The sequence below is a fragment of the Pan paniscus genome, chromosome 19, assembly GCF_029289425.2.
Source record: "Pan paniscus chromosome 19, NHGRI_mPanPan1-v2.0_pri, whole genome shotgun sequence".
Classification (NCBI taxonomy): domain Eukaryota; kingdom Metazoa; phylum Chordata; class Mammalia; order Primates; family Hominidae; genus Pan; species Pan paniscus.
The window spans coordinates 83,976,194-84,000,191 of NC_073268.2; the positions used below are offsets into that span (position 1 = coordinate 83,976,194).

Consider the following 23,998-nt stretch of genomic DNA (forward strand, 5'->3'; position numbering starts at 1 on the left):
AGAATCAGCCCCAATCCTGAGGCTCTCTAGGAGCCTCCAGCCATCAGTCAATCGTTAGCATTAAAAAAAAATCTTATTTTGCAGATTCTGAGGGTTTTAGGAATTGTATGCTGGGAAACAGGGAGGAAGATCAAATATATATTTCACAGTATCACAGGACCACAAAGAGGAGATTGGTCATCAGTGTTTCTCAACAGAAGCACTTTGGCCTCTTGAACAAGCCAGTTTACACACTGTAGAAGTTTAGCATCATTTAAGGTGTGCCACACACTGTTTCCGTTCCACATTCTATACAGAGTGGGAAAATAGTTGTAGTTTATATCCTTTATGTATAAAAAAGTTGGTCAGTTGCCCTTCAAAGCCAACAAATGAAAATGATCTCTAAATCTAACCCCCAAAGACAATCATTTTTAAACAACTTTAGAATATATCTTGTATATATTACTTTAATGTATGTATTCATATATAAACCTGTTTTATACAGAAACAATCTAACGAGGAAGAAAAGTTATACTTTGAGAAAGGAGGAGCCAGGTGCAGTGGTTCATGCCTGTAATCCCAGCACCTTGGGAGGCCAAGGCAGGTAAATCACATGAGGCCAGGAGTTCGAGACCAGCCTGGCTGACACGGCGAAACCCCATCTCTACAAAAATACAAAAATTAGCTGGGCATGGTGGTGCACAACTGTAGTTCCAGCTACTCAGGAGGATCAGGCAGGAGAATCACTTGAACCCAGAAGGTGGAGGTTGCAGTGACCCGAGATCATGCCACTGCATTCCAGCCTGGGCGACAGAATGAGACTCTGTCTCAAAAAAAAAAAAAAAAAAAAAAATTATTGCTAAGGTAATTTGCTTTGAGTTTGAGACCAGCCTGTCCAACATGGTGAATCCCCGTCTCTGCTAAAGTTTCAAATATGTATATTTGAAACTGGCATATTTTAAAAATAAATTTTAATTTTCTTTTTATAAGATATGTGATTGCTTCCTTAGATCTGCCTGTTCTTATTTCTGCCTCTTTTTTTTAATGGGCTTATTTTTTTTTTTTTTTTTTGGAAATGGAGTCTTGCTCTGTTGTTCAGGCTGGAGCGTGTAGGGCCATCTCCGTTCACTGCAACCTCTGCCTGCTGGGTTCAAGCAATTCTCCTGCCTCAGCCTCCTGAGCATCTGGGATTACAGACACCTGCTACCACGCCCAGCTTTTTTTCTATTTTCAGTAGAGATGGGGTTTCACCATGTTAGCCAAGCTGGTCTTGAACTCCTGACCTCAAGTGATCCTCCCTCCTCGGCCTCCCAAAGTGCTGGGATTCCAGGTGTGAGCCACCACGCCCAGCCAATACGCTTAATTTTTTAGAGCAGTTTTATGTGCAGAACGTACAGTTCCCATATTATTCCTCCCCCACCCACACACAATTTCCCCTATTAATGTTAGCATGGCACATTTGTTAGAATTAATGAGCCAATAGTGATTATTATTATTATTAACGAAAGTCCATAGTTTACATTAAGGTTCACTCCTCGTGATCTGTGGGCTTGGCAAATCCCTAATGTAACGTATTCATCATCACAGTATCATTCATAATAGTTACACTGCCCTAACAATCCCGTGTGCCACCTTCTTGTTCCTCCTCTTTCCCCCTGTGCTAGTCTTTTTGATAAAATAATTTGTTTTTAATAAAGCTTATACCTTCATTACATCTTTGAATATATCAATAAAGTTTTTGTCAAATTATTCTTTACTTTTTTTTTCTTTTTTTTTTTTGAGATAGAGTCTTGCTCTGTCGCCCAGGCTGGAGTGCAGTGGCACGATCTCGGCTCACTGCAAGCTCCGTCTCCCCGGGTTCACGCCAGTCTCCTGCCTCAGCTTCCCGAGTAGCTGGGACTACAGGCGCAGGCTGCAACGCCTGGCTAGTTTTTTGTATTTTTAGTAGAGACGGGGTTTCACCATGTTAGCCAGGATGGTCTCGATCTCCTGACCTTGTGGTCCACCCACTTTGGCCTCCCAAAGCGTTGGGATTACAGGCGTGAGCCACCGCGCCTGGCCTTTTTTTTTTTTTTTTTTTTTTTTTGAGACGGAGTCTTACTGTGTCACCCAGGCTGGACTGCAATGGCGCGATCTCGGCTCCTGCAGCCTCCTCCTCCCAGTTTCAAGCGATTCTCCTGCCTCAGCCTCCCAAGTAGCTGGGATTACAGGTGCCCACCACTGCACTCGGCTAATTTTTGTTTTTTTGTTTTTTGAAGAGATAGGGTTTTGCCATGTTGGCCAGCCTGATTTCAAACCCCTGACCTCAGGTGATCCACCCACTGCAGCCTCCCAAAGTGCTAGGATTACAGGCGTGAGCCACCATGCCCGGCCCGTCAAATTGTTCTATAATTTTTTTTTTTTTTTTTTTTTGGAGAAAGAGTTTTGCTCTTATTGCCCAGGCTGGAGTGCAATAGCACGATCTCGGCTCACTGCAATCTCCACCTCCCAGGTTGAAGCAATTCTCCTGCCTCAGCCTCCCGAGTAGCTGGGATTACAGGCGTGCACCACCATGCCCAGCTAATTTTTTTGTGTATTATTCGGAGAGATGGGATTTCATCATGTTTGCCAGGCTGGTCTCGAACTCCTGACCTCAGGTTATCCACCCACCTCAGCCTCCCAAAGTGCTGGGATTACAGCTGTGAGCCACTGTGCCCGGCTGTATAATTTCATTTGGAGTGAATTCAGATTAGACCATTGATTTTATTGGCTTTTTTATCTTTTTTCTTTTTCTTTTCTTTTCTTTCTTTTTTTTTTTTTTTTTTTTTTGAGAAGCAGGGCCTTGTTCTGTTGCCCAGGCGGGAGTGCAGCGGTGCAATCACAGCACACCACAGCTTCCACCTACCCAGATCAGTCAGTCCTTCCGCCTCAGCCTCCCAAGCAGCTGGGACTACGAGCGAATGCCATGCCACCCTGTCTGGCTAATTTTGGGGTGTTTTTTGTTGTTATTGTTGTTGTCGTTTTTTTGTAGAGACAAGTTTTTGCCATGTTGCCCAGGTTGGTCTCAGAATCCTGGGCTCAAGCGAGTGATCCTCTTGCCTCGACCTCCCAAAGTGCTGGGATTACAGGCATGAGCCACCGTACTCGGCCCTGGTTGTCTTTTTTTCATATTACATGTTTTCCTTTTCAAACATTTAAGTTTTGCAAGCTTATTTTGAGTGAGAGGAGTTTTGTTTTTGTTTTCTCTCCCAAAGCCCAGTGGAGCCCAGTCAACCCTTAACTTCCAACAGGGAGCCGGCTCTTATCACTGCCTCACACACAGCATGTTAGTCTCCCTTACCCCCCAGAAACCCTAATGTTAGTGTTCGGCCACCTCTTCTTCCTTCTGAATCTGGAGCCTAGCAGGCCTGCAGTTTTAGTCCTGCTCACAGTTTTGTGTCTCTATTCCATTGAGATTGTTGTAACTTATTTAAGCGTGACTATTTCTTCTCAGTTTCTCTTTTTTATATTTTATTCTCATTTGTATGTTTTTGAAGGGAGAGGGAAGATCAAAGTGTGTGCCCACTATACAATCTTGGTTTTCCCAAAATCCGTCCCATGATGTTATAAACATATGAACTAGGAGATGAAACTCAAGGTTTTCTTTCTAACCTAGGAAGAAGTTCAGTCTCTCTCTATAAATAGAGAAGGGCTGTTGAATAATTTGTCACCTGACTTCTCTTTTGACTTTGTAAGACCAGATACTCTATAGACAGAAACAGATTCATTAAACCAGGGCCATTCAGGTTTATTTAGTAAAATATTTGTGATATGTTTAAAAGCTTTGGCTGGGTACGGTGTCTCATGCCTGTAATCCTAGCACTTTGGGAGGCCGAGGCGGGCGGATCACGAGGTCAGGAGATTGAGACTATCCTGGCTAACATGGTGAAACCCAGTCACTACTAAAAAAAATACAAAAATTAGCCAGGCATGGTGGTGGGCGCTACTCGGGAGGCTGAGGCAAGAGAATGGCATGAACCTGGGAGGCAGAGCTTGCAGTGAGCCGAGATAGCGCCACTGCACTCCAGCCTGGGCGACAGAGCCAGACTCTGTCTCAAAAAAAAAAAAAAGCTTCCTGAGGTACTCATGTAATTATTGTTACTAGTGTAATTGGTGCATAGGGATGGGTGACCCTGCAAAAAAGGGGCACAGCAAACTCTATTTCAGGTACAAATGGACCTTATCTTTAGGCAAATCCTTGAAATTTTGGCAGGGGGAATCAGGTTTTCCTGTGAGTTTTTTGTTTTTGGCTTTTCATAGACATCTACATGAAGTCTCTGCTTTAGAATCTTAAAACTGTAGCTTCAGAGGCCGGGCACGGTGGCTCATGCCTGTAATCGCAGCACTTTGGGAGGCTAAGGCTGGAGGACCACTTGAGCTCAGGAGTTTGAGACCAGCCTGGCTAACAGGGCGAAATCCTTTCTCTACTAAAAATGCAAAAATTAGCCAGACATGGTGGCGGGCGCATGTAATCCCAGCTACTTGGGAGGCTGAGGGAGGAGAATCACTTGAATCCTGAAGGCAGAGGTTGCAGTGAGCCGAGATGACACCACTGCATGACGGAATGAGACTCCATCTCGAAACAAAAAACCGTAGCTTCAGAGATTCACTTAAATTATCATTTATAGGCCAGGAGAGCTGTGGCTCATGGCCTGTAATCCAAGCACTCTAGAAGGCTGAGGCGGGTGGATCAGTTGAGGCGAGGATTTTGAGACCAGCCTGGGCAACATGGCAAAACCCTGTTTCTACAAAAAAGAATTCTCTGGGTGTTATGATACACGCCTGTAAAGACAGGGTCTCACTTTGTCACCTATGTTGGAGCACAGTGGTGCCATCATAGCTCACTGAAGTCTTGACCTCCCAGGCTTAAGGGAGCCTCCCACCTCAGCCTTCCAAGTAGCTGGCTGTATAGGCATGTGCCACCACACCTGGCTGATTTTTGTATTTTTAGTAGAGATGGTGTTTCGCCACGTTGGCCAGGCTCGTCTTGACCTCCTGGACTCAAGCGATCTTCCAGCTTCAGCCTCCCAGAGTGCTGGGATTACAGGTGTGAGCCACTGTCCTGAACCAATTTTTTTTAAAGAAGGAAAAATAAAATTAATTCAGTTCTACTTAAAAAACAAAAACAAAAAAAAAAAAAACGGTCAGGCACAGTGGCTTACGCCTGTAATCACAGCACTTTGGGAGGCCGAGGCAGGCAGATCACGAGGTCAGGAGATCAAAACCATCCTGGCTAACATGGTGAAACCCCATCTCTACTAAAAATACAAAAAAATTAGCCGAGTGTGGTGGCGGGCGCATGTAGCCCCAGCTACTCAGTAAGCTGAGGCAGGAGAATGGCATGAACCCAGGAGGCGGAGCTTGCAGTGAGCTGAGATCGCACCGCTGCACTCCAGCCTGGGAGATAGAGCGAGACTCCGTCTCAAAAAATAAACCAGAAAAAAGCTCTTTAAAGGAAACGTGCCCGGCACGGTGGCTCACGCCTGTAATCCCAGCACTTTGGGAGGCTGAGGCGGGTGGATCACCTGAGGTCCGGAGTTCGAGACCAGCCTGACCAACATGGAGAAACCCCGTCTCTACTAAAAATACAAAAATTAGCCGGGCGTGGTGGCGCATGCCTGTAATCCCAGCTACTCAGGAGGCTGAGGCAGGTGAATCACTTGAACCCAGGAGGCAGAGGTTGCTGTGAGCCGAGATCACGCCATTGCACTCCAGCCTGGGCAACAAGAGTGAAACTCCGTCTCAAAAAAATAAAAAAATAAAAAAAAAAAAGGAAACGTGGGCTAATTTATTTTCCTGAGAGACTATAAATCATGATGAAGTGTTTTGGGAATATTTTTGGTACTTTAAATTATTGTAGAAATTTATAAATGTGTCGGATTTTGGCCAAAGTGGCTCACACCTGTAATCCAAGCACTTTGGGAGGCCAAGGTGGGCGGATCACCTGAGGGTAGGAATTGAAGACCAGCCTAGCCTACATGGTGAAACCCTGTCTCTAAAAGTATTTTTTAAAAAAATTTTAAGTCAGATTTTAAGAAATATTCTTATGGCCGGGTGTAAGTGGCTCATACCTGTCATCCCAGCACTTAGGGAGGCCCAGGCAGGCAGATCACTTGAGCTTAGGAGTTCAGTTACCTGGACAACACAGCAAGACTCCATCTCCTCAAAAAAATTAGCTGGGCATGGTAGTGAGCACCTGTAGCTCCTTGAAGGGGTTGAGGTGGGAGGATCACTTGAGCCTGGCAGGTCAAGGCTACAGCAAGCCGTGTTTATGTCACTGCAGTCCAGGCAGGGTGACAAAGTGAGACACTGTCTCCACATAAGAAATACTCTTGGTCATAGCTATGATTTCTTTACACCAAGTTTGTTTGTGGATGCCAATCACAATGGGTTTGTTCCTAGGGTAATAAGGTTTGCTTTGATCATTTCCAAGAGTAAGTTGTCCCACTAGATAGCAGAAGAGGTGTGCTTAAAAAGTATGGTAAATGCATATTGAGGAAGTAGTATGTTGGCCAGACACAGAGGCTCACGCCTGTAATCCCAACACTTTGGAAGGCCGAGGCGGGTCACTTGAGGTCAGGAGTTCGAGACCAGCCTGGCCAACGTGGTGAAACCCCATCTCTACCAAAAATACAAAAATTAGCTGAGTTTGGTGGCACGTGCCTGTGGTCCTAGCTAGGTACTTGGGAGGCTGAGGTGGGAGGATCACTTGAGCCTGGGAGGTGAAGGGTACAGTGAGCCCAGACTGTGCCACTGCACTCTAGCCTGGGTGACAGAGTGAGACCCACTCTCAAAAAGAAAAAACAGAGTACAGTAAAGAAGCCGGCCAAAACCAAGATGGCGATGAAAGTGACCTCTGGTTGTCCTCACTGCTCATTAAAACTTTTTAAAAAATATATGAAAAGGGGCCAGGCAGTGTGGCTCACACCTGTAATCCCAGGACTTTGGAAGTCTAAGGTGGGTGGATTGCCTGAGGTCAGGAGTTCAACACCAGCCTAGCCAACATAATGAAACTCTGTCCCTACTAAAAATACAAAAAATTAGCTGGGTGTGGTGGCGGGTGCCTGTAATCCTAGCTAGTTGGGAGGCTGAGGCAGGAGAATCACTTGAACCCAGGAGGTGGAGAGGTTGGAGTGAGCTGAGATTGTGCCACTGCACTCCAGCCTGGGCAACAAAGCACTTTGGGAGGCCGAGGCGGGTGGATCACCTGAGGTCAGGAGTTTGAGACCAGCCTGGCCAACATGGCGAAACCCCGTTTCTACTAAAAATACAAAAAAATTAGCTGGGTGTGGTGTTGCATGCCTGTAATCCCAGCTACTTGGGAGGCTGAGGCAGGAGAATCGCCTGAACCCAGGAGACATAAGTTGCAGTGAGCTGAGATTGCACCATTGACAAGAGCGAAACTGCATCTCAAAAAATATATATATGAAAAGAAAGTTATCTTTTAAAAAAAGAAAATAGTGCATTATGTTGCACTACTCTCCCTGCAGTCTGAAATTCTAGACATAGGAGCATCATAATAAATAAGGCAAATCTGCCTCTTTTCTGCTTTATGCTGGTCAGACCACATTTTGAGTCTCAAGGCCAGTTCGTGTCCAGTCTCACTGTAAGGACAGAGAGCAAGAGCAACTAGAAGAAAGCAGCCAGTGAGAGAGGATGCTTGAAATCACCTTCTGAGCAACCACAGAAAGAGCCCAGATGGGACAGGGGCAAGCCGGGAGGGACGCTCTTCCTAGCCACTTGGCTCATCTTTCAGTCAGCTCTCCTTTGAAGATAACTAGCAGCTTTCTAGTTGTTCTTACATAGTCTTCATTTTGTTTCTAGTTGTCTTAGTTGGGTTTAAGATATAAGAAAACTCTTGTTTGCAACTAACTAAAACTCTCACGTTAGGCTGAACTGTGGAGCTACTTTGACAAGAGTGGGTAGTGTACCATCTTCTGGCCAGATCACACATTTACATGACTCTAATGATAGTCTTGTATTGTCTTTAATTGACAACAGGAAGAGCTGAAGAGAGACCTGAAAATTAAGAAAGAAAAAGACCTGATGCAGGTGGCTCAGGCCACAGCAGTGGCTGCACCCTGCCCCCCAGTGACACCAGCCCCTCCAGCCCCTCCACCTTCACCTCCCCCTCCACCTGCTGTGCAACACACAGGCCTTCTGTCCACGCCCACCTTACCTGCTGCTTCCCAGAAGAGGAAGCGGGAAGAGGAAAAAGACTCCAGCTCAAAGTCCAAGAAAAAGAAAATGATCTCTACTACCTCAAAGGAAACTAAGAAGGACACAAAGCTTTACTGTATCTGTAAAACGCCTTATGATGAATCTAAGTGAGTAGATCTTTTTGAGCTCTAGTTTTTTGTCTTGAAAGTTTAGCTATTAAATTGGATTTTGAAGAAAATGAATATTTTGGGAGTGATATACATGAAAATATTAAATTTAAGAGTAATGTTTCATCCATGGTCTTGCATGTGATATTCTTACCATTGACGCTAGTAAAGTAAAATTTGCTATTTCACGTGTTTGTGATTGTCCTTTGTTATATTCTTTTCTGTCAAAAACAAGCTTTCTGTTGCTCCTTTGCTTTCTCTTCTTCCCTCTGAATTAACTCCAAATCAGTGAGTAATTGATGTCTGGAGAAGGAGGTGTATTACTGTTGCCCAAAATGGAGAGCCATCCTTTCTGGGATCTGTTCAAAGCCCTGCGAATACATGAAATCCTGGAAACCATTTGAACATGAATGGTCAGAGGTTTTGAATTTGAGTGGTTCGGTTTCTTAATTGTTTTATTTTAAGCAGTTGTTTTTTTGTATTAAAATACTGCAACTCATATTTTTGTCAAAGTTTCCACTTTCTTATCAGAGACAAAAGCCAGAAAAATACAAAAAGTGTTCCTTTCCCCCATTCCTCAAGCATAACGTCCAACAGTTTGGCAGCTGGAAGCTGTTTTTGACAGTTGTGACTTGTATTTGGTGATATAAACAAGATTATAGAGGCACTAAACCGTAAATGTAGTTTCATTTTTTTGGTCATTACTATCATTTTACAAAATATTTAACTTCTACTTTGAACATTAAAATGTAGTCCAGCTTTTTAAAGCCACAGTTAACCACCATACTTTTTACAGGACCAAAAAGTCTGATTGTGCTTTAAAAACTGATCATTTAGAATCAATTAATTAGAATTAGGAATGCTCAATGCCTACCTTAAGTGGATACCTAATTGATTCCTAAAATAAAATTGTGGTCCCTTTAATGATGTTCAAATTGCAACATTGAAGCTGCTTTGGTGGTGCTATCTAAATGATAATCTGTTTGCAAATGCCAAATGAAAACTCTTTGTTGGCAGATTGAGCTGTGTGCTGAATTAAACAGAAATCAATTTAGGCATCTTCACTTTTTATTATCTTATCTCATTGGAAATTATACATAATGTAAACAGTAGAACGTGATTCACTGATTTTTTTTTACTTTAGTTTAATACAAGTGTGCCTCACTTTAAGCAAAATATACTAAATGATTTCTGAAACAGGAGTTTCCTTACTTTTTCAGTTAAAAAGATTTGTTTACAGAATTTCTTTAAATAACAAGGCTTCTTTGGCCTGTTTAGAGTATTCAGATCACAGAAATTGATTTCACACACAACTTCTTTGAAATACCTACATTGCATAAAATGAGGCACACAGATACATGTGCCCATTCCATCGAGATTGCCTCATTATTTTGTGTTATTTTATATTTTTCATTTTGTCATTATTAATACTTTAGTATACCAGGTTCATTCACTCCCTATTATAGTTGAGATGAGTTAGTGTTTCTAAGGAGTGTTTCGTAATCTCTTGTCCCAAACTAGGCTGGTTTGGGAATCCAGTGAGAGTGACTGAAAACTGAAATTCAAGTCCTGAACATCCTTCCAGAACACAGCCTATCACCCTGTGGAGATAACACACAAACTATCTCAGAGGACCCCCACCTGTGGCAGTGAAAATCATGTGAGAGTCATAGTTCAAAAGAAAAAAGTGCTGGGCACCGTGGCTCATACCTGTAATCTCAGCACTTTGGGAGGCCGAAGTGGGAGGATCACTTGAGCCCAGGTGTTTGAGACCAGTCTGGGCAACATAGGGAGACCCCGTCTGTACAAAAAATTGGCCAGGCGTGGTGGCTAATGCCTGTAATCCCAACACTTTGGGAGGCCGAGGTGGATGGATCAGCTGAGGTGAGGAGTTCGAGATCAGCCTGGCCAACATGGCAAAACCCCGTCTCTACTAAAAATGCAAAAATTAGCCAGATGTGGTGGCACACACCTGTAATCCCAGCTACTCGGGAGGCCGAGTCAGGAGAATCGCTTGAACCCGGGAGACTGAGGTTGCAGTGAGCCGAGATCATGCCACTGTACTCCAGCCTGGGAGACAGAGCAAAGCTCTGTCAAAAAAAGAAAAAAAGAAAAAAAGCCGGGCCTGGTGGCGCATGCCTATAGCCCCAGCTACTCGGGAGGCTGAGGTGGGAGGATCACATGAGCCTGGGAGGTCCAGGCTGCAGGGGGCCGTGATCCTGCCCCTGCTCTGCAGCCTGGGCTATACAGCGAGACAAAAGAAAAAAAGAAAAAAGTTAGTGGTAACAGGATAAACTACATAACCATATATTATTCCTTCACATTCATGAAGCAGGTCAATTTGAAGCTTGAGGACGACTTCCATTCCTCTAGGTGAATCTACCAAGAAATGCCTTGGTAGAGCTAGGAGTGCCAATGGTATCAGCAAGGCCAGTCTGGTTCCCTGTGATTCATGGTAATTCTCACTATGACTTTGACATGGTGTTCCTACACAGTGCCTATCAACACTTATAGACACACTGTGTAAGCGTTTGTTACATTTACTTTTCCTTTTGTCATTAGGTCTTTTGTTACAGAGGCCACTCTGCTCTCCACAATCACACATTTACACAGCTCCCCCTTGCCAAGCAGTGTAGACCCTCACAGGCTTTGGATAACTATCCTTGCATCATTCTCCACACCTTGTCCCCGGTGTTGAACTGAAGCATCTCCTTCCACGTTCCCTGCCCGTTAGTTAGCCAGGCCACTGCCCACATTGTCACAAACATTATTTTAACAGGAAAACTGGCCCGTGCCATATTCCATTATGAGAGGTTATTTTTAATTCGATTAAATTCCAATGTTTATTCAGAAAACCTGGTAGAGATTGAATTGCTCTATGTACTTTCTTAGTTTTCTTCTTCATATCATATTTTGACCATTTATCTTCTACACCTGGCTGACCTGCATGTTCCTTGTAGTGTAACTTCTACTTGGTGTTTGCGCTTTGCTTTGTTTTCAAATTTAAATTGTGAGATACATTTTCAAACCTATCTAAGAAATAGCCCTGATATTGAAATGGCTTCTGTGGAATAGGTTTGACAGATGTAAGTCTTTGATTCTTTGGCTTTGGTTTTTGTGCCTGTTACAGTTTTACACACATTCATTCAGAGGAAGACATTACCATCAATGTGTTGTTTCTTTTTTCAAATTCCAGTATGTTTTTAAAGACCCATATTTCACTAAGCAGTGTACTTGTTGAAACTGATGTGAGTGACTTTATGTTTCCACATGTGATAGAGCATCAGATACTGGAGTTTGCCAGGGGTAGAATGGTTGGATTCAGAAATGTTTAGCTGACTCATTGCAGGAAGTTACACTGTAAAAAAGTGAATCAAGGCAGGGAAGACAGATTTAAGTACCATGCAGCTCAAAATGACAATTACATTGTCATTTTCATTGTGAATACTTTTAGGTTCTATATTGGCTGTGATCTTTGTACTAACTGGTATCATGGAGAATGTGTTGGCATCACAGAAAAGGAGGCTAAGAAAATGGATGTGTACATCTGTAATGATTGTAAACGGGCACAAGAGGGCAGCAGTGAGGAATTGTACTGTATCTGCAGAACACCTTATGATGAGTCACAGTGAGTTCTGATAAGAGCATCATATTTAATAATTTAGGAAGCCAAATTGCTCTGACTGGTTACTTATTTATTTTAAAATAAAAAGCAGATTTTTTTTCTACATTTATTATACACTTACATTACAAATTCCTTTTCATTTTTCTCTTTTTCCCTTTTTACCTACCCTTCAAAATTTATCTTGCTTCATAGTGAATGTTTGAGACACATTGGGGAAAATGTGGTTTAATGGTAGATTTGATTCTTCAATATGTAACATAGAAATTAATGAGATTAAAATAGCCTGACTTGTTTGGACTTTATCAGTGTTTGAAATGGTGCTTTATTGTAGGTTAGAAAAACACTAATTTGGGTACAAGCTCTGAGACTCTGTTATTAGCTTATAGGATTTTGAACACCCATATGGTACAGTACTAGTTGAAAGATTTTTGGCTTTGTTTTCAGCTTTAAAATCAATTGAATGTTTCATATTTATCTTTAAATTGGTTCTCCAGTATTACACAGTGTTCTTATAAATTTTTTTACTGCTTGTTCTTAACATCAAAAATACTAAATTAATGAACTGGAATGTCAATCTTGAAAGTATTAAAACCATAATACTAAAACTATTTTATATCCCAGGGTTTAGCAAATTTTCAGGTGCATGCATTATTATAAGTAACATCATCCCATCTGTTTTGAACTCACATTTCCATTTCGGATCTTGCAGATTTTATATTGGCTGTGATCGGTGTCAGAATTGGTACCATGGGCGCTGCGTTGGCATCTTGCAAAGTGAGGCAGAGCTCATTGATGAGTATGTCTGTCCACAGTGCCAGTCAACAGAGGATGCCATGACAGTGCTCACGCCACTAACAGAGAAGGATTATGAGGGGTTGAAGAGGGTGCTCCGTTCCTTACAGGTGAGACCCCTCTGTGTGCAGCATTTCAAAATGAAATCAGCCAGCATAATTTTGGAAGCATTTCTAGGATTTCAAGTTTCCAATCTCAGAATGATTATTTACTGACTCCCAGCTAGTCTAGTGAAGTGCCTAACAAACTGCAGTCCTTCCGTACCAGTGCCATGAGCTTTACCATATCCCCACATCACGTCAGCTTATCTCACACTCACAAGAGTGTTAACATGACTCACTTCTTTATACATTTTATTTTTAAGGAGACTTCCTCTCACCCCCATGGATTGAGAAGCAGTATGATTAGATTATAGTTATTCTTGGCCGGGCATGGTGGCTCATGCCTGTAATCCCAGCACTTTGGGAGGCCAAGGTGGGCGGATCACAAGGTCAGGAGATCAGACCATCCTGGCTAACACGGTGAAACCCCGTCTCTACTAAAAATACAAAAAATTAGCTGGGCGTGGTGGCGGGCGCCTGTAGTCCTAGCTACTCCGGAGGTTGAGGCAGGAGAATGGCATGAACCCGGGAGGCAGAGCTTGCAGTGAGCCGAGATGGCGCCACTGCACTCCAACCTGGGCGAGAATGTGAGACTCCATCTCAAAAAAAAAAAAAAAAAAGATTATAGTTATTCTTTTCCTTATGAAAAACAAAAAGGGGACTGGGCGTGGTGGCTAACACCTGTAATCCCAGCACTTGGGGAGGCTGAGGCGGGCGGATCACAAGGTCAGGAGTTCGAGACCAGACTGGCCAAAAGGATGAAACCGCATCTCTCTACTAAAAATACAAAAAGTTAGCCAGGTGCGGTGGGGCGCACCAGTAATCCCAGCTACTAGGGAGGCTGAGGTAGGAGAATAGCTTGAACCCGGGAGGCGGAGGTTGCAGTGAGCCAAGATCGAGCCACGGCACTCTAGCCCAGGTGACAGTGTGAGACTCTGTCTCAGAAAAAAAAGAAAAACAGGATCGAGATGGTTTGCAGGATTAGCAAGTGATAGAGATATATTGAAGACATAGAAAGCCAGTGTGGTTGCTCACACCTATAATCCCAGCACTGTGGGAGGCCAAGGCAGGAGGATCACTTGAGTCGATGAGTTAGAGACCAACCTGGGCAGCAAAGTGAGACCCCATCTCTACAAAAAAATTTTTAAAAAATCAGCCAGGTGCGGTGGTGCACACCTGTAATCCCAGCTACTAAGGAGGCTGAGGCAGGAGAATCTCTTGAACCCAGGAGGCAGAGGTTGCAGTGAGCCAAGATTGAGCCACGGCACTCTAGCCCAGGTGACAGTGTGAGACTCCATCTCAGAACAAAAAGAATAACAGGATAGGGATGGTTTGCAGGATTATCAAGTGATACAGATGTACTGAAGACATAGAAAGCCAGTGTGGTTGCTCACATCTATAATCCCAACACTTTGGGAGGCCAGGGCAGGAGGATCACTTGAGTTGAAGAGTTAGAGACCAACCTGGGCAACAAAGTGAGACCCCCACCTCTACAAAACATTAAAAAAAAATGAGCTGCACATGTTGGCACGCACTTGTAATCCCAGCTACTTGGGAGGCTGAGGTGAGAGGATCACTTGAGCACAGGAGATTACAGTGAGCTATGATCACGCCACTCGACTCCAGCCTGAATGACAGAGCGAGACCCTGTCTCAAAAAAGTGGGGGGAAATAAAAGGATATAGTGCACTGGATTGAAACTTTCTCCTGTCGTTATCATAATCACAAGAATTGAAGTAACTAAAAAGAGAATCATAGTCTCAATGTGTGCTTGAATGTTATTTAACATCACGTCTCTGCTACCTCATCATTAACCAGCTGTGGTAATGATTCCACACTTCGAACCCATCCCACCTGTTGACAGAAGCGATCGCAATGCCAGCATCACTCAGTGACAGCTCATCATGTAGGGCCCAGAATACTGATTTTGTGACTTCTAAGCTTGTGCTCCATTCCCAACACAAAGTCTTCTGACCAGCCTTTGAGTACCATTATTGTAGAGGAAGCTCATCTTAGGTAACTATTACTAGAGCAGAAATCACTTAATATAAAATATTTCATGTATCAAATTTAAAACTCACTTTTGGGTTCATTGATGTAGTAACTCAACCGGGAAACTTAAATGGAATTAGTGTTTTCACTGACAATAATGATGCTACTTTTTCATTATAGGCCCATAAGATGGCCTGGCCTTTCCTTGAACCAGTAGACCCTAATGATGCACCAGATTATTATGGTGTTATTAAGGAACCTATGGGTAAGTACATGAGTTGAATATGAAGTTTTTCAGAAGTCTCAGTGGATGTTTTATTATCCATAAAATTAATATCTTAGAATATTTTTAGCAAGGCTGGTGGGGGTATAAATTGGTATGGTCACTTTGGAGGGTAAATTGTTAGTATCAAAGTTTAATTGTGGCTGGGTGCGGTGGCTCATGCCTGTAATCCCAGCACTTTGGGAGGCCGAGACAGGCGGATCATGAGGTCAGGAGATCGAGACTATCCTGGCCAACATGGTGAAACCCCATCTCTACTAAAAATACAAAAATTAGCTGGGCATGGTGGTGCATGCCTGTATTCCCAGCTACTCAGGAGGCTGAGGCAGGAGAATCGCTTGAACCAGGGAGGCGGAGGTTGCAGTGAACAGAGATCGCGCCACTGCACTCTAACCTGGCAAGAAAATGAGACTGTCTCAAAAAATAAATAAACTAATAAATAAATAAATAAAATAAAGTTTAATTGTGCATACTTTTTTTTTTCTTTTTTTAATGAGACGATGTCTTGCTCTGTCGCCAGGCTGGAGTGTACTAGCGCGATCTCACATCACTACAACCTCCGCCTCCCAGGTTCAAGCAATTCTCCTGCCTCAGCCTCCCGAGTAGCTGGGACTACAGGCATGCACCACCATACCCGGCTAATTTTTATATTTTTTGTAGAGACAGGGTTTCACCATGTTGGCCAGGATGGTCTCAATCTCCTGACCTTGTGATCCGCCCCCCCTCGGCCTCCCCAAAGTGCTGGGATTACAAGTGTGAGCCACCACACCCGGCCAATTGTGCATATTCTTGAACCCGGCAGTTTCATTTCTTAGGATTTACATGTGCACAAGTATGTTCATTGTGGCAGTGTTTATAATTACAAAAACATTGGAAATGGCGGGGTGGCTCACGCTGGAATCCCAGCACTTCCGGAGGCCAAGGTGGATGGATCACCTGAGGTCAGGAGTTCGAGACCAGCCTGGCCAACATGGCGAAATACGTCTCTACAAAAATAGAAAAATTAGCCAGTTGTGGTGGCAGGCATTTGTAATCCCAGCTGCTAAGGAGGCTGAGGCACAAGAATCACTTGAACCCGGGAGGCAGAGGTTGCAGTGAGCTGAGATCACGCCACTGCATTCCAGCCTGGACGACAGAGCGAGACTCCGTCAAAAAAAAAAAAAAAAAAAGATTGGAAATGAAATAAGTAGCCATCAATAGAGGAGTAGCTATATCAAATGGTGTCTGAGTGGAGTATTATGCAGCCTTATAAAAGAATGAGTGAAATTAATGAATGGGTTGGGGTCTCTTTGATCCTCTCATCCTTCTCCATTTACTTCTTCTTCTTTTTCTGAAGGAGAGTAAATTTTATGAACTAGAGAGAATACCCTCATTTCCCAGAAAAAAAAATGGTAATAGGAGCCACGAGTAATCGTATCAACACGAATGGCTACAAATGATTTTACTAAAAAATAATTTATCTGCAAAAGAAATTAGAAAAATTAAAACATAGCTAAAACCTTCCAAAGGATCACTTACCACTAATGAAAGAATTATGTTCCAAAAGCCAGCTAAGCATTTTTTTTAATGAGAAGAGTTTGTGTTTCATGGCAGCATGAAAGAGGGGGAAACATGAAGTGGAAATAAATGAAAACTATCTCTGAAAAATAAATGTAATGAAGTAGTTATTACCTCTGTTCTCCTGATGTTGAAAATGGAAGGAGTTAATCATTGTACATATTTCAAATTTGGGTAGTCGCCTTTGAGAAAGTACCTGGGATGTTTACTAAAATAATAAGTTAATTATGCTGGTAATAGAAGTAATAAATACAAGTTAATGGTAGAAAATTCATAAAATAAGGTCAGGTGGGATGGCTTACGCCTTTTATACCAGCACTTTGGGAGGCCGAGGTGGGTGGATCACGAGGTCAGGAGATCGAGACCATCCTGGCTAACACGGTGAAACCCCGTGTTAGCCCGTCTCTACTAAAAATACAAAAAATTAGCCGGGTGTGGTGGCGGGCACCTGTAGTCCCAGCTACTCAGGAGGCTGAGGCAGGAGAATGACGTGAACCCGGGAGGCGGAGCTTGCAGTGAGCCAAGATTGTGCCACTGCACTCCAGCCTGGCTGACAGAGCGAGACACGTCTCAAAAAAAAAAAAAGAAAGAAAGAAAATTTAGAAAATAAATACTATACAAAATTAGCCCGGCGTGGTGGCACATGCCTGTAATCCTAGCTGCTCAGGAGGCTGAGGCGGAGAATTGCTTGAACCTGGAAGGCAGAGGTTGCATTGAGCCGAGATCGCGCCATTGCACTCCAGCCTGGGTAACAAAAGCGAAACTCCATCTCAAAAAAATAAAAAATAAAATAAATAAAGAAGATAGGCCAGGCACAGTGGCTCATGCCTGTAACCCCAGCACTTTCACAGGCCGAGACAAGCAGATGGCTTGAGCCCAGGAGTTCAAGACCAGCCTGGACAACATGGCAAAACCCTGTCTCTCCAAAAAAAATTTTTTTGAATCAGCCAAGGCCAGGCGCAGTGGCTCATGCCTATAATCCCAGCACTTTGGGAGGCTGAGGCAGGCAGATTGCTTGAGATCAGGAGTTCAAGACCAGCCTGACCAACATGGTGAAACCTCATCTCTACTACAAAAAAAAAAATACAAAAATTAGCTGGGTGTGGTGGCGGGTGCCTGTACCCAGCTACTAAGGAGGCTGAGGCACAAAAATCACTTGAACCTGAGAGGCAGAGGTTGCTGTGAGACAAGATCGTGCCACTGCACTCCAGCCTGGGCAACAGAGAAAAACTCTGTCTCAAAAAAAAAAAAAAAAAAAAGAGATAGCCATTACTTTTGGTGTGTTCTTGTATGCATGGGTGTTAAAATTCATATCATACAGTGAATACATTTTCCTATGTAAATCTTCTTCGAAAACCCATAATTTTAATGGGTTTTTATGGTCCATTACTTGAATATACCTTAGCTTATTTAACCAAAATTATTTTCTTGAAGACCTGGTTTTCCTGTTTGTTTTTGTTTTTTTTAATACCAAGATAAGCCCCAAATGGTGGTTCACCCAGCACTTTGGCCAAGGCAGGTGGATAGCTTGAGCCCAGGATTTTAATACCAGCCTGGGCAACATAGTGAGATCCTGTCTTTACAAAAAAACAAAAAATGCTCAGGAGGCTGAGGCAGGAGAATCGCTTGAACCCAGGAGGCAGAGGTTGTGGTAAGCCAAGATTGCACCATTGCACTCCAGCCTGTGGAACAAGAGTGAAACTCCGTGTCAAATAAATAAATAAAAACAAAAAATGGCTGGGCGCAGTGGCTCACGCCTGTAATCATAGCACTTTGGGAGGCCGAGGCAGGCAGATCACCTGAGGTTGGGAGTTCAAGACCAGCCTGACCAACATGGCGAAACCCTGTCTCTACTAAAAATGCAAAAGTAGCCAGGCGTGGTGGCACATGCCTGTAATCCCAGCTACTTAGGAGGCTGAGACAGGAGAATTGCTTGAACCTGGGAGGTGGAGGTTGCGGTGAGCTGAGATCACGCCATTGCACTCCAGCCTGGGCAGCAAGAGTGGAACTCCATCTCAAAAAAAAAAAAAAAAATTTAGCCAGGCATGGTGCCTCATGCCTGTGGTCCCAGCCCGAGAGACTGAGGCAGGAGGATCACTTCAGCTGGGAGGTGGAGGCTGCAGCGAGCCATAATCGCACTACTGTACTCCAGCCTAGGCAACAAGCAAGACCTTGTCCCAGAAACATAATAATAAAATACATATATACATACATACTAAGTTAAACATAATCTCCTATATCTCCTAAGTAGGTACATAAAGATAGTAATATAGATCTCTAAAACGTATTGTTGGGAAAAGAAGTGAAAGTTACAGAGCAGTACCCAGATTTTAAGCAGTAAACATTTATTTTCTAAGAGTACCTAAATGTGTTTAGAAATGCATAAAAAATGTCTGGAACAATATAGACTAAATTGAAAATAGTAATTTTCTTTGAGGATATAAGGGAACCAACAAAATCAGCAACTTTTATATTCTTAAATAGAAATAGGTTTAAATGAATTATGTTTGCTAATGTATTTTGTAAACTTAATACTTTTTCACATCAGCTGTTATAGACCTACATCATTTTAAATTATATGAAATTAAAATTAACAGCCCCCATCAATAGATTTTTTTATTGTGTGTAGTTTTTGCTAGTATAAACAACATGCCACTGGACATCTTTGTTTATACATCTGCCTGTACTTGTTTGTTCTAAGAAAACAGTCTCCAGGTGAAAGGGTCTAAGTACATTTTAGGCTTTGCTGTTGTTGTTCTGCCCAGGCTGGAGTGCAGTGGCGCCATCACCAGCTGACTGCATCCTCGTCCTCCCAGGCACAGCTGATTCTCCCACCTCAGCCTTCTGAGTAGCAGGGATGTAGTATACTTTTTTTGTTTGTTTGTTTTTTGAGATGGACTGCCCAGGCTGGAGTGCAGTGGCGCTATCTCGGCTCACTGCAACCTCAGCCTCCCGGGTTCAAGCGATTCTCCTGCCTCAGCCTTCTGAGTATCTGGGATTGCAGGCATGCGCCACCACACCCAGCTAATTTTTGTATTTTTGGTAGAATCAGGGTTTCACCATGTTGGCCAGGCTGATCTCGAACTCCTGACCTCAAGGGATCCACCTGCCTTGCCCTCCCAAAGTGCTGGGATTATAGGCGTGAGCCACCGCACCTGGCCCATTTTAGGCTTTTTTTTTTTTATAAAACAATGTCCAGGCCAGGCAAGGTGGCTCATCACTGTGACACCTCCACACTTCAGCATGGGCTACAAAGTGAGACGCTGTCTTTAAAAAAAAAAAAAAAAAAAAAAATTATTTTTAAATTACACTTTAGGGCCGGGCACGGTGGCTCATGCCTGTAATCTCAGCCCTTTGGGAGGCTGAGGCAGGCGGATCACGAGTTCAAGAGTTCAAGACCAGCCTGGCCAACATGGTGAAACCCCGTCTCTACTAAAAATACCAAAATTAGTCAGGCATGGTGGTGTGTGCCTGTAATCCCAGCTACTCAGGAAGCTGAGTCAGGAGAATTGCTTGAACCCAAGAGGCGGAGGTTGCAGTGAGCCAAGATCGTTGCGTTGCAGTGATCCGAGATCATGCCACTGCACTTCAGCCTGGGCAATAGAGTGAGACTCCATCTCAAAAAAAAAAAAAAAAAAGAAAAGAAAAAAATTACACGTTAGCAAATTGAACCAGCTTCCACTAATAGTGTATATCTATAGCATTCTGTCTGCACTACTGGAAAACACTGAGTATTATCACTCTTTTGAGGGGTATATTTTTTGTCTTTGAGAATATTTATTTCAAAAGTAGTGTGTTTTATGGTGTACAAATGCAGATGTTACAGAGATGTAAAATGTAATATTTACCACTACTCCTATAGTGTCCCCTATAGTTAACCTCTGTTAATAGGCCAGTGTTACCATTTTTAATTTCTGCTAATTTGGCAAAGAAAGTGTTTTTATGTAAGAGTTTCCTATTCACATATTTCTTCTATTTTTCTCTCGAGATATTTGTATTGTTATCAGTATTATTTAGGGCTTTTATTTTATTATTTTATTTTTTTTGAGAAGGAATCTCACTCTGTCACCCAGGCTGGAGTGCAGTGTCGTGATCTTGAATCACTGCAACCTCTGCCACCCGGGTTCAACCGATTCTTCCACCTCAGCCTCCCAAGTAGCTGGGATTACAGGCGCCCACCACCATACCTACCCAGCTAATTTCTGTATTTTTAGTAGAGACGGGGTTTCACCATGTTGGTTGACCAGGCTGGTCTCGAACTCTTGACCCCAGGTAATCCGTCCACCTCTGCCTCCCAAAGTGCTGGGATTACAGATGTGAGCCACTGCGTCTGGCTATTTAAGGGCTATTTATATACTAAAGACAAGTAAAAGTTTTATAGTTTTTTTGGCATATGGTAGTTTTTAACATTTTTTGGAGTCATATCTATTAATCATTATAAATTCAGCCTTTGGTGTCATGCTTGGAGTCTTTTTCCTCCTCCATAATATATACTCACCTATGTGTTCTCCTAGGACCTTAAGGGATACCTAATTAACTTGGAACCATACAATGTCCAAGCATTATTCACATACTTTATTAAAATGAAAATTAGTCAAGCAGTAAGTAACCAGAACATAATATAAGTATGAACCAAGAATGTCCTAGTGTGATGTGTGCGCTCTTTCCTGAACACCTTACATGAACCTACAGCATGGATGTGCCAAGTCTTGGAATCAAGCTCTGTGTGTTTTCACAGTTCTTCACATTTACACATTTTTTTCTTTAACTGCATAAACTGGAGCTTTCAAAGAGTAGTGTGTTTGTGTGTCTGTGTGTGTACTAAAATATATATATATATGGCCAGGCACGGTGGCTCACGCCTGTAATCCCAGCACTTTGGGAGGCCGAGGCAGGAGGATCACGAGGTCAGGAGATCGAGACCATCCTGGCTAACACGGTGAAACCCCGTCTCTACTAAAAATACAAAAAATTAGCAAGGCATGGTGGCAGATGCCTGTAGTCCCAGCTACTCCAGAGGCTGAGGCAGGAGAATGGCCTGAACCCGGGAGGTGGAGCTTGCAGTGAGCTAAGATCCCGCCACTGCACTCCAGCCTGGGCGACAGAGCGAGACTGTCTCAAGAAAAATAAAATAAAATATATATATAACAAAATTTGCCATTTTAATCATTTTAATAAACCCACAATTATCTTGGCATATAATGAGAGAGTATTTTTTGTTCCAGATTTGTAGGCAGTTGCTCCAAACCCTTTTTTTGTTTTTGTTTTTTGAGACATTGTCTGGCTCTGTTGCACAAGCAGTGGTGAGTGCAGTGGTGCGATCTTGGCTCACTGCAGCCTCCACCTCCTGGGTTCAAGGGATTCTCCCCTCAGCCTCCCTAGTAGCTGGGATTAAAGGCATGTGCCACCATGCCTGGCTTATTTTTGCATTTTTAGTAGAGACAGGGTTTCGCTGTGTTGGCCAGGGTGGTCTCGGAACTCATGACCTTGGATGATACGCCCACCTCGGCCTCCCAAACTGCTAGGATTACAGACGTGAGCCACCCCGGCCGCAACCTCATTTATGAATGAACTCCTTTCCCTACTGACTTGAAGGGACACCCTTAATATATGTGAAATTCTTATACTAGATGCAGTTAAATCTGTTCCTGTTTTGAACTTGTCTGCGTTAGTGTTTGTGTTGTTCTGCATGCTGCCACACTTTTCATTACCACAGCTTTAGAATATTTTTTAATGTCTGACAGATAAGATTATCTCTCATTACTTTTCAGATATTTCTTAGGTATTCTAGTACTTTTATTTATTGGTTGAACTTTCAAATCACTTTCAAATTCTAAAATATTCACTAACCTTTAGTTTGAAATGTGTTGTCTGTCTACTCTAGATTGATTGGAGATTACTGGCCTTTCACTCTCTCAGATATTTATGTCAAATTGTATACAGAATTTTATTTCAAACACGTCGTTCTCCTAGGATCAATGTTGTTTCAGATAGATTTATTTCAGTCAGTACATTCCAAAGCAGTTGCCTGCTCTACAGCAAAAAAAAAAAAAAAAAAACTTGTTTTCCTGTGCTCTCACGCTAAGGTCAACATGGGAGAATTCTGTTTGGCGGCCTCTGGTCACCAAGAAGTGGGTGGGGATTTCTCCCCATGAACAACCAATCCAGCCTCAGACCCCAACTGAGTGTCTTCTAATTCAATTCAATTCAATTCTGACACTATCTACCTGAAGATAGGGTCAGATCCCACAGGTTGGGGACTCAGTCCCCAAGATTACCCCCTCTTCAGATGCCGGTCGCCAGCCCCAGGTGGTTTTACCTGCACGTCTGACCATCTGGCTATAAATCAGGGTTCCCACAAACCTCTCCTAAGGTTCAGTAATTTGCAGGAGCAGCTCACAGAACTCAGGGAAACACCTACTTAGGCTTACCGGTTTCTCAAGGACACTGCAAAGGATTCCGATGAACACCAGGTGGAGAAGATGCACGGGGCAACGCTGTGGGGAGGGGCGTGGAGTCTCCATGCCCTCTCTGGGCACACCACCTGACAGTTGCCTCCACATGTTCAGCTGTATCAGGAAGCTCTCCGAACCCGGTCCTTTTGGGTTTTTAGGAAAGCTTCATTACTTAGGCATGAGTGATTACATCATTGGCCATTGGTGATCAGCTTAACCTTCAGCCCCTCTCCCCTTCCGGAGGTTGGGGGATGGGACTAAAAGTCCCAACCCTCTAATCCTGACTAGGTCTTTCCGGTGACCAGCCCCAATCCTGAAGCTATCTAGGGAATTCCAACCACCAGTCATTAACATATAAAAGAAACTCTTATCACTCCGGAGATTCCAACCGTGTTAGGAGCTAAGTGTCAGGAAATGGGGACAAAAACCAAATATATATTTCACAATATCACACCCATCTATCACCATAATGATTTTCTCCTTTCTGCATATTGCCTGTACTATTACATACTAATATTCGTATCAGCTGATATTTTTCCCTTACATTTAAGTGGACACTTACCATTGCAGTCACGAATGGTAAGACAGTATCACTTTGTCACAAATATAAGGTAACAATAAAAATAAAGCAAAATGATGTTATTAAAGTCTAATACCAGGATCATAAAGCCACTAGTACAGAGATTTTGTTCTTAATTCTGGATTCCCATCTTTATACATACACTAAATGGTTTGCACGTAAAAATGTATTATACTTAGATATGCATAGAGCATGTCGGTGTGTTTCCTTGATCTCAAACCATTTGAATGAAGAACGGTTCTGTGCAGTTACCTGAAAGTAAAAGAACCTTAACAGCAACCCGGATTTAT

General features: G+C 43.0%; 1 protein-coding gene across 22 annotated transcripts in view; it reads left to right on the forward strand.

Moving 5' to 3' along the window:
• Nucleotides 1-23,998, forward strand: part of BPTF (bromodomain PHD finger transcription factor) — a 156,791-nt gene that overhangs the window by 125,698 nt on the left and 7,095 nt on the right. For 14 of the 22 annotated variants that reach the window (XM_055101692.2, XM_055101700.2, XM_055101694.2 and 11 more), the window contains 4 exons: nucleotides 7,999-8,324; nucleotides 11,779-11,952; nucleotides 12,659-12,851; nucleotides 15,014-15,098. In XM_055101692.2, the coding sequence (XP_054957667.2) occupies nucleotides 7,999-8,324; nucleotides 11,779-11,952; nucleotides 12,659-12,851; nucleotides 15,014-15,098 (778 nt within the window). The remainder of the gene's footprint in view (nucleotides 1-7,998; nucleotides 8,325-11,778; nucleotides 11,953-12,658; nucleotides 12,852-15,013; nucleotides 15,099-23,998) is intronic. The other 8 variants (XM_034942761.4, XM_055101704.3, XM_055101695.2 and 5 more) reach the window with 1 other exon arrangement.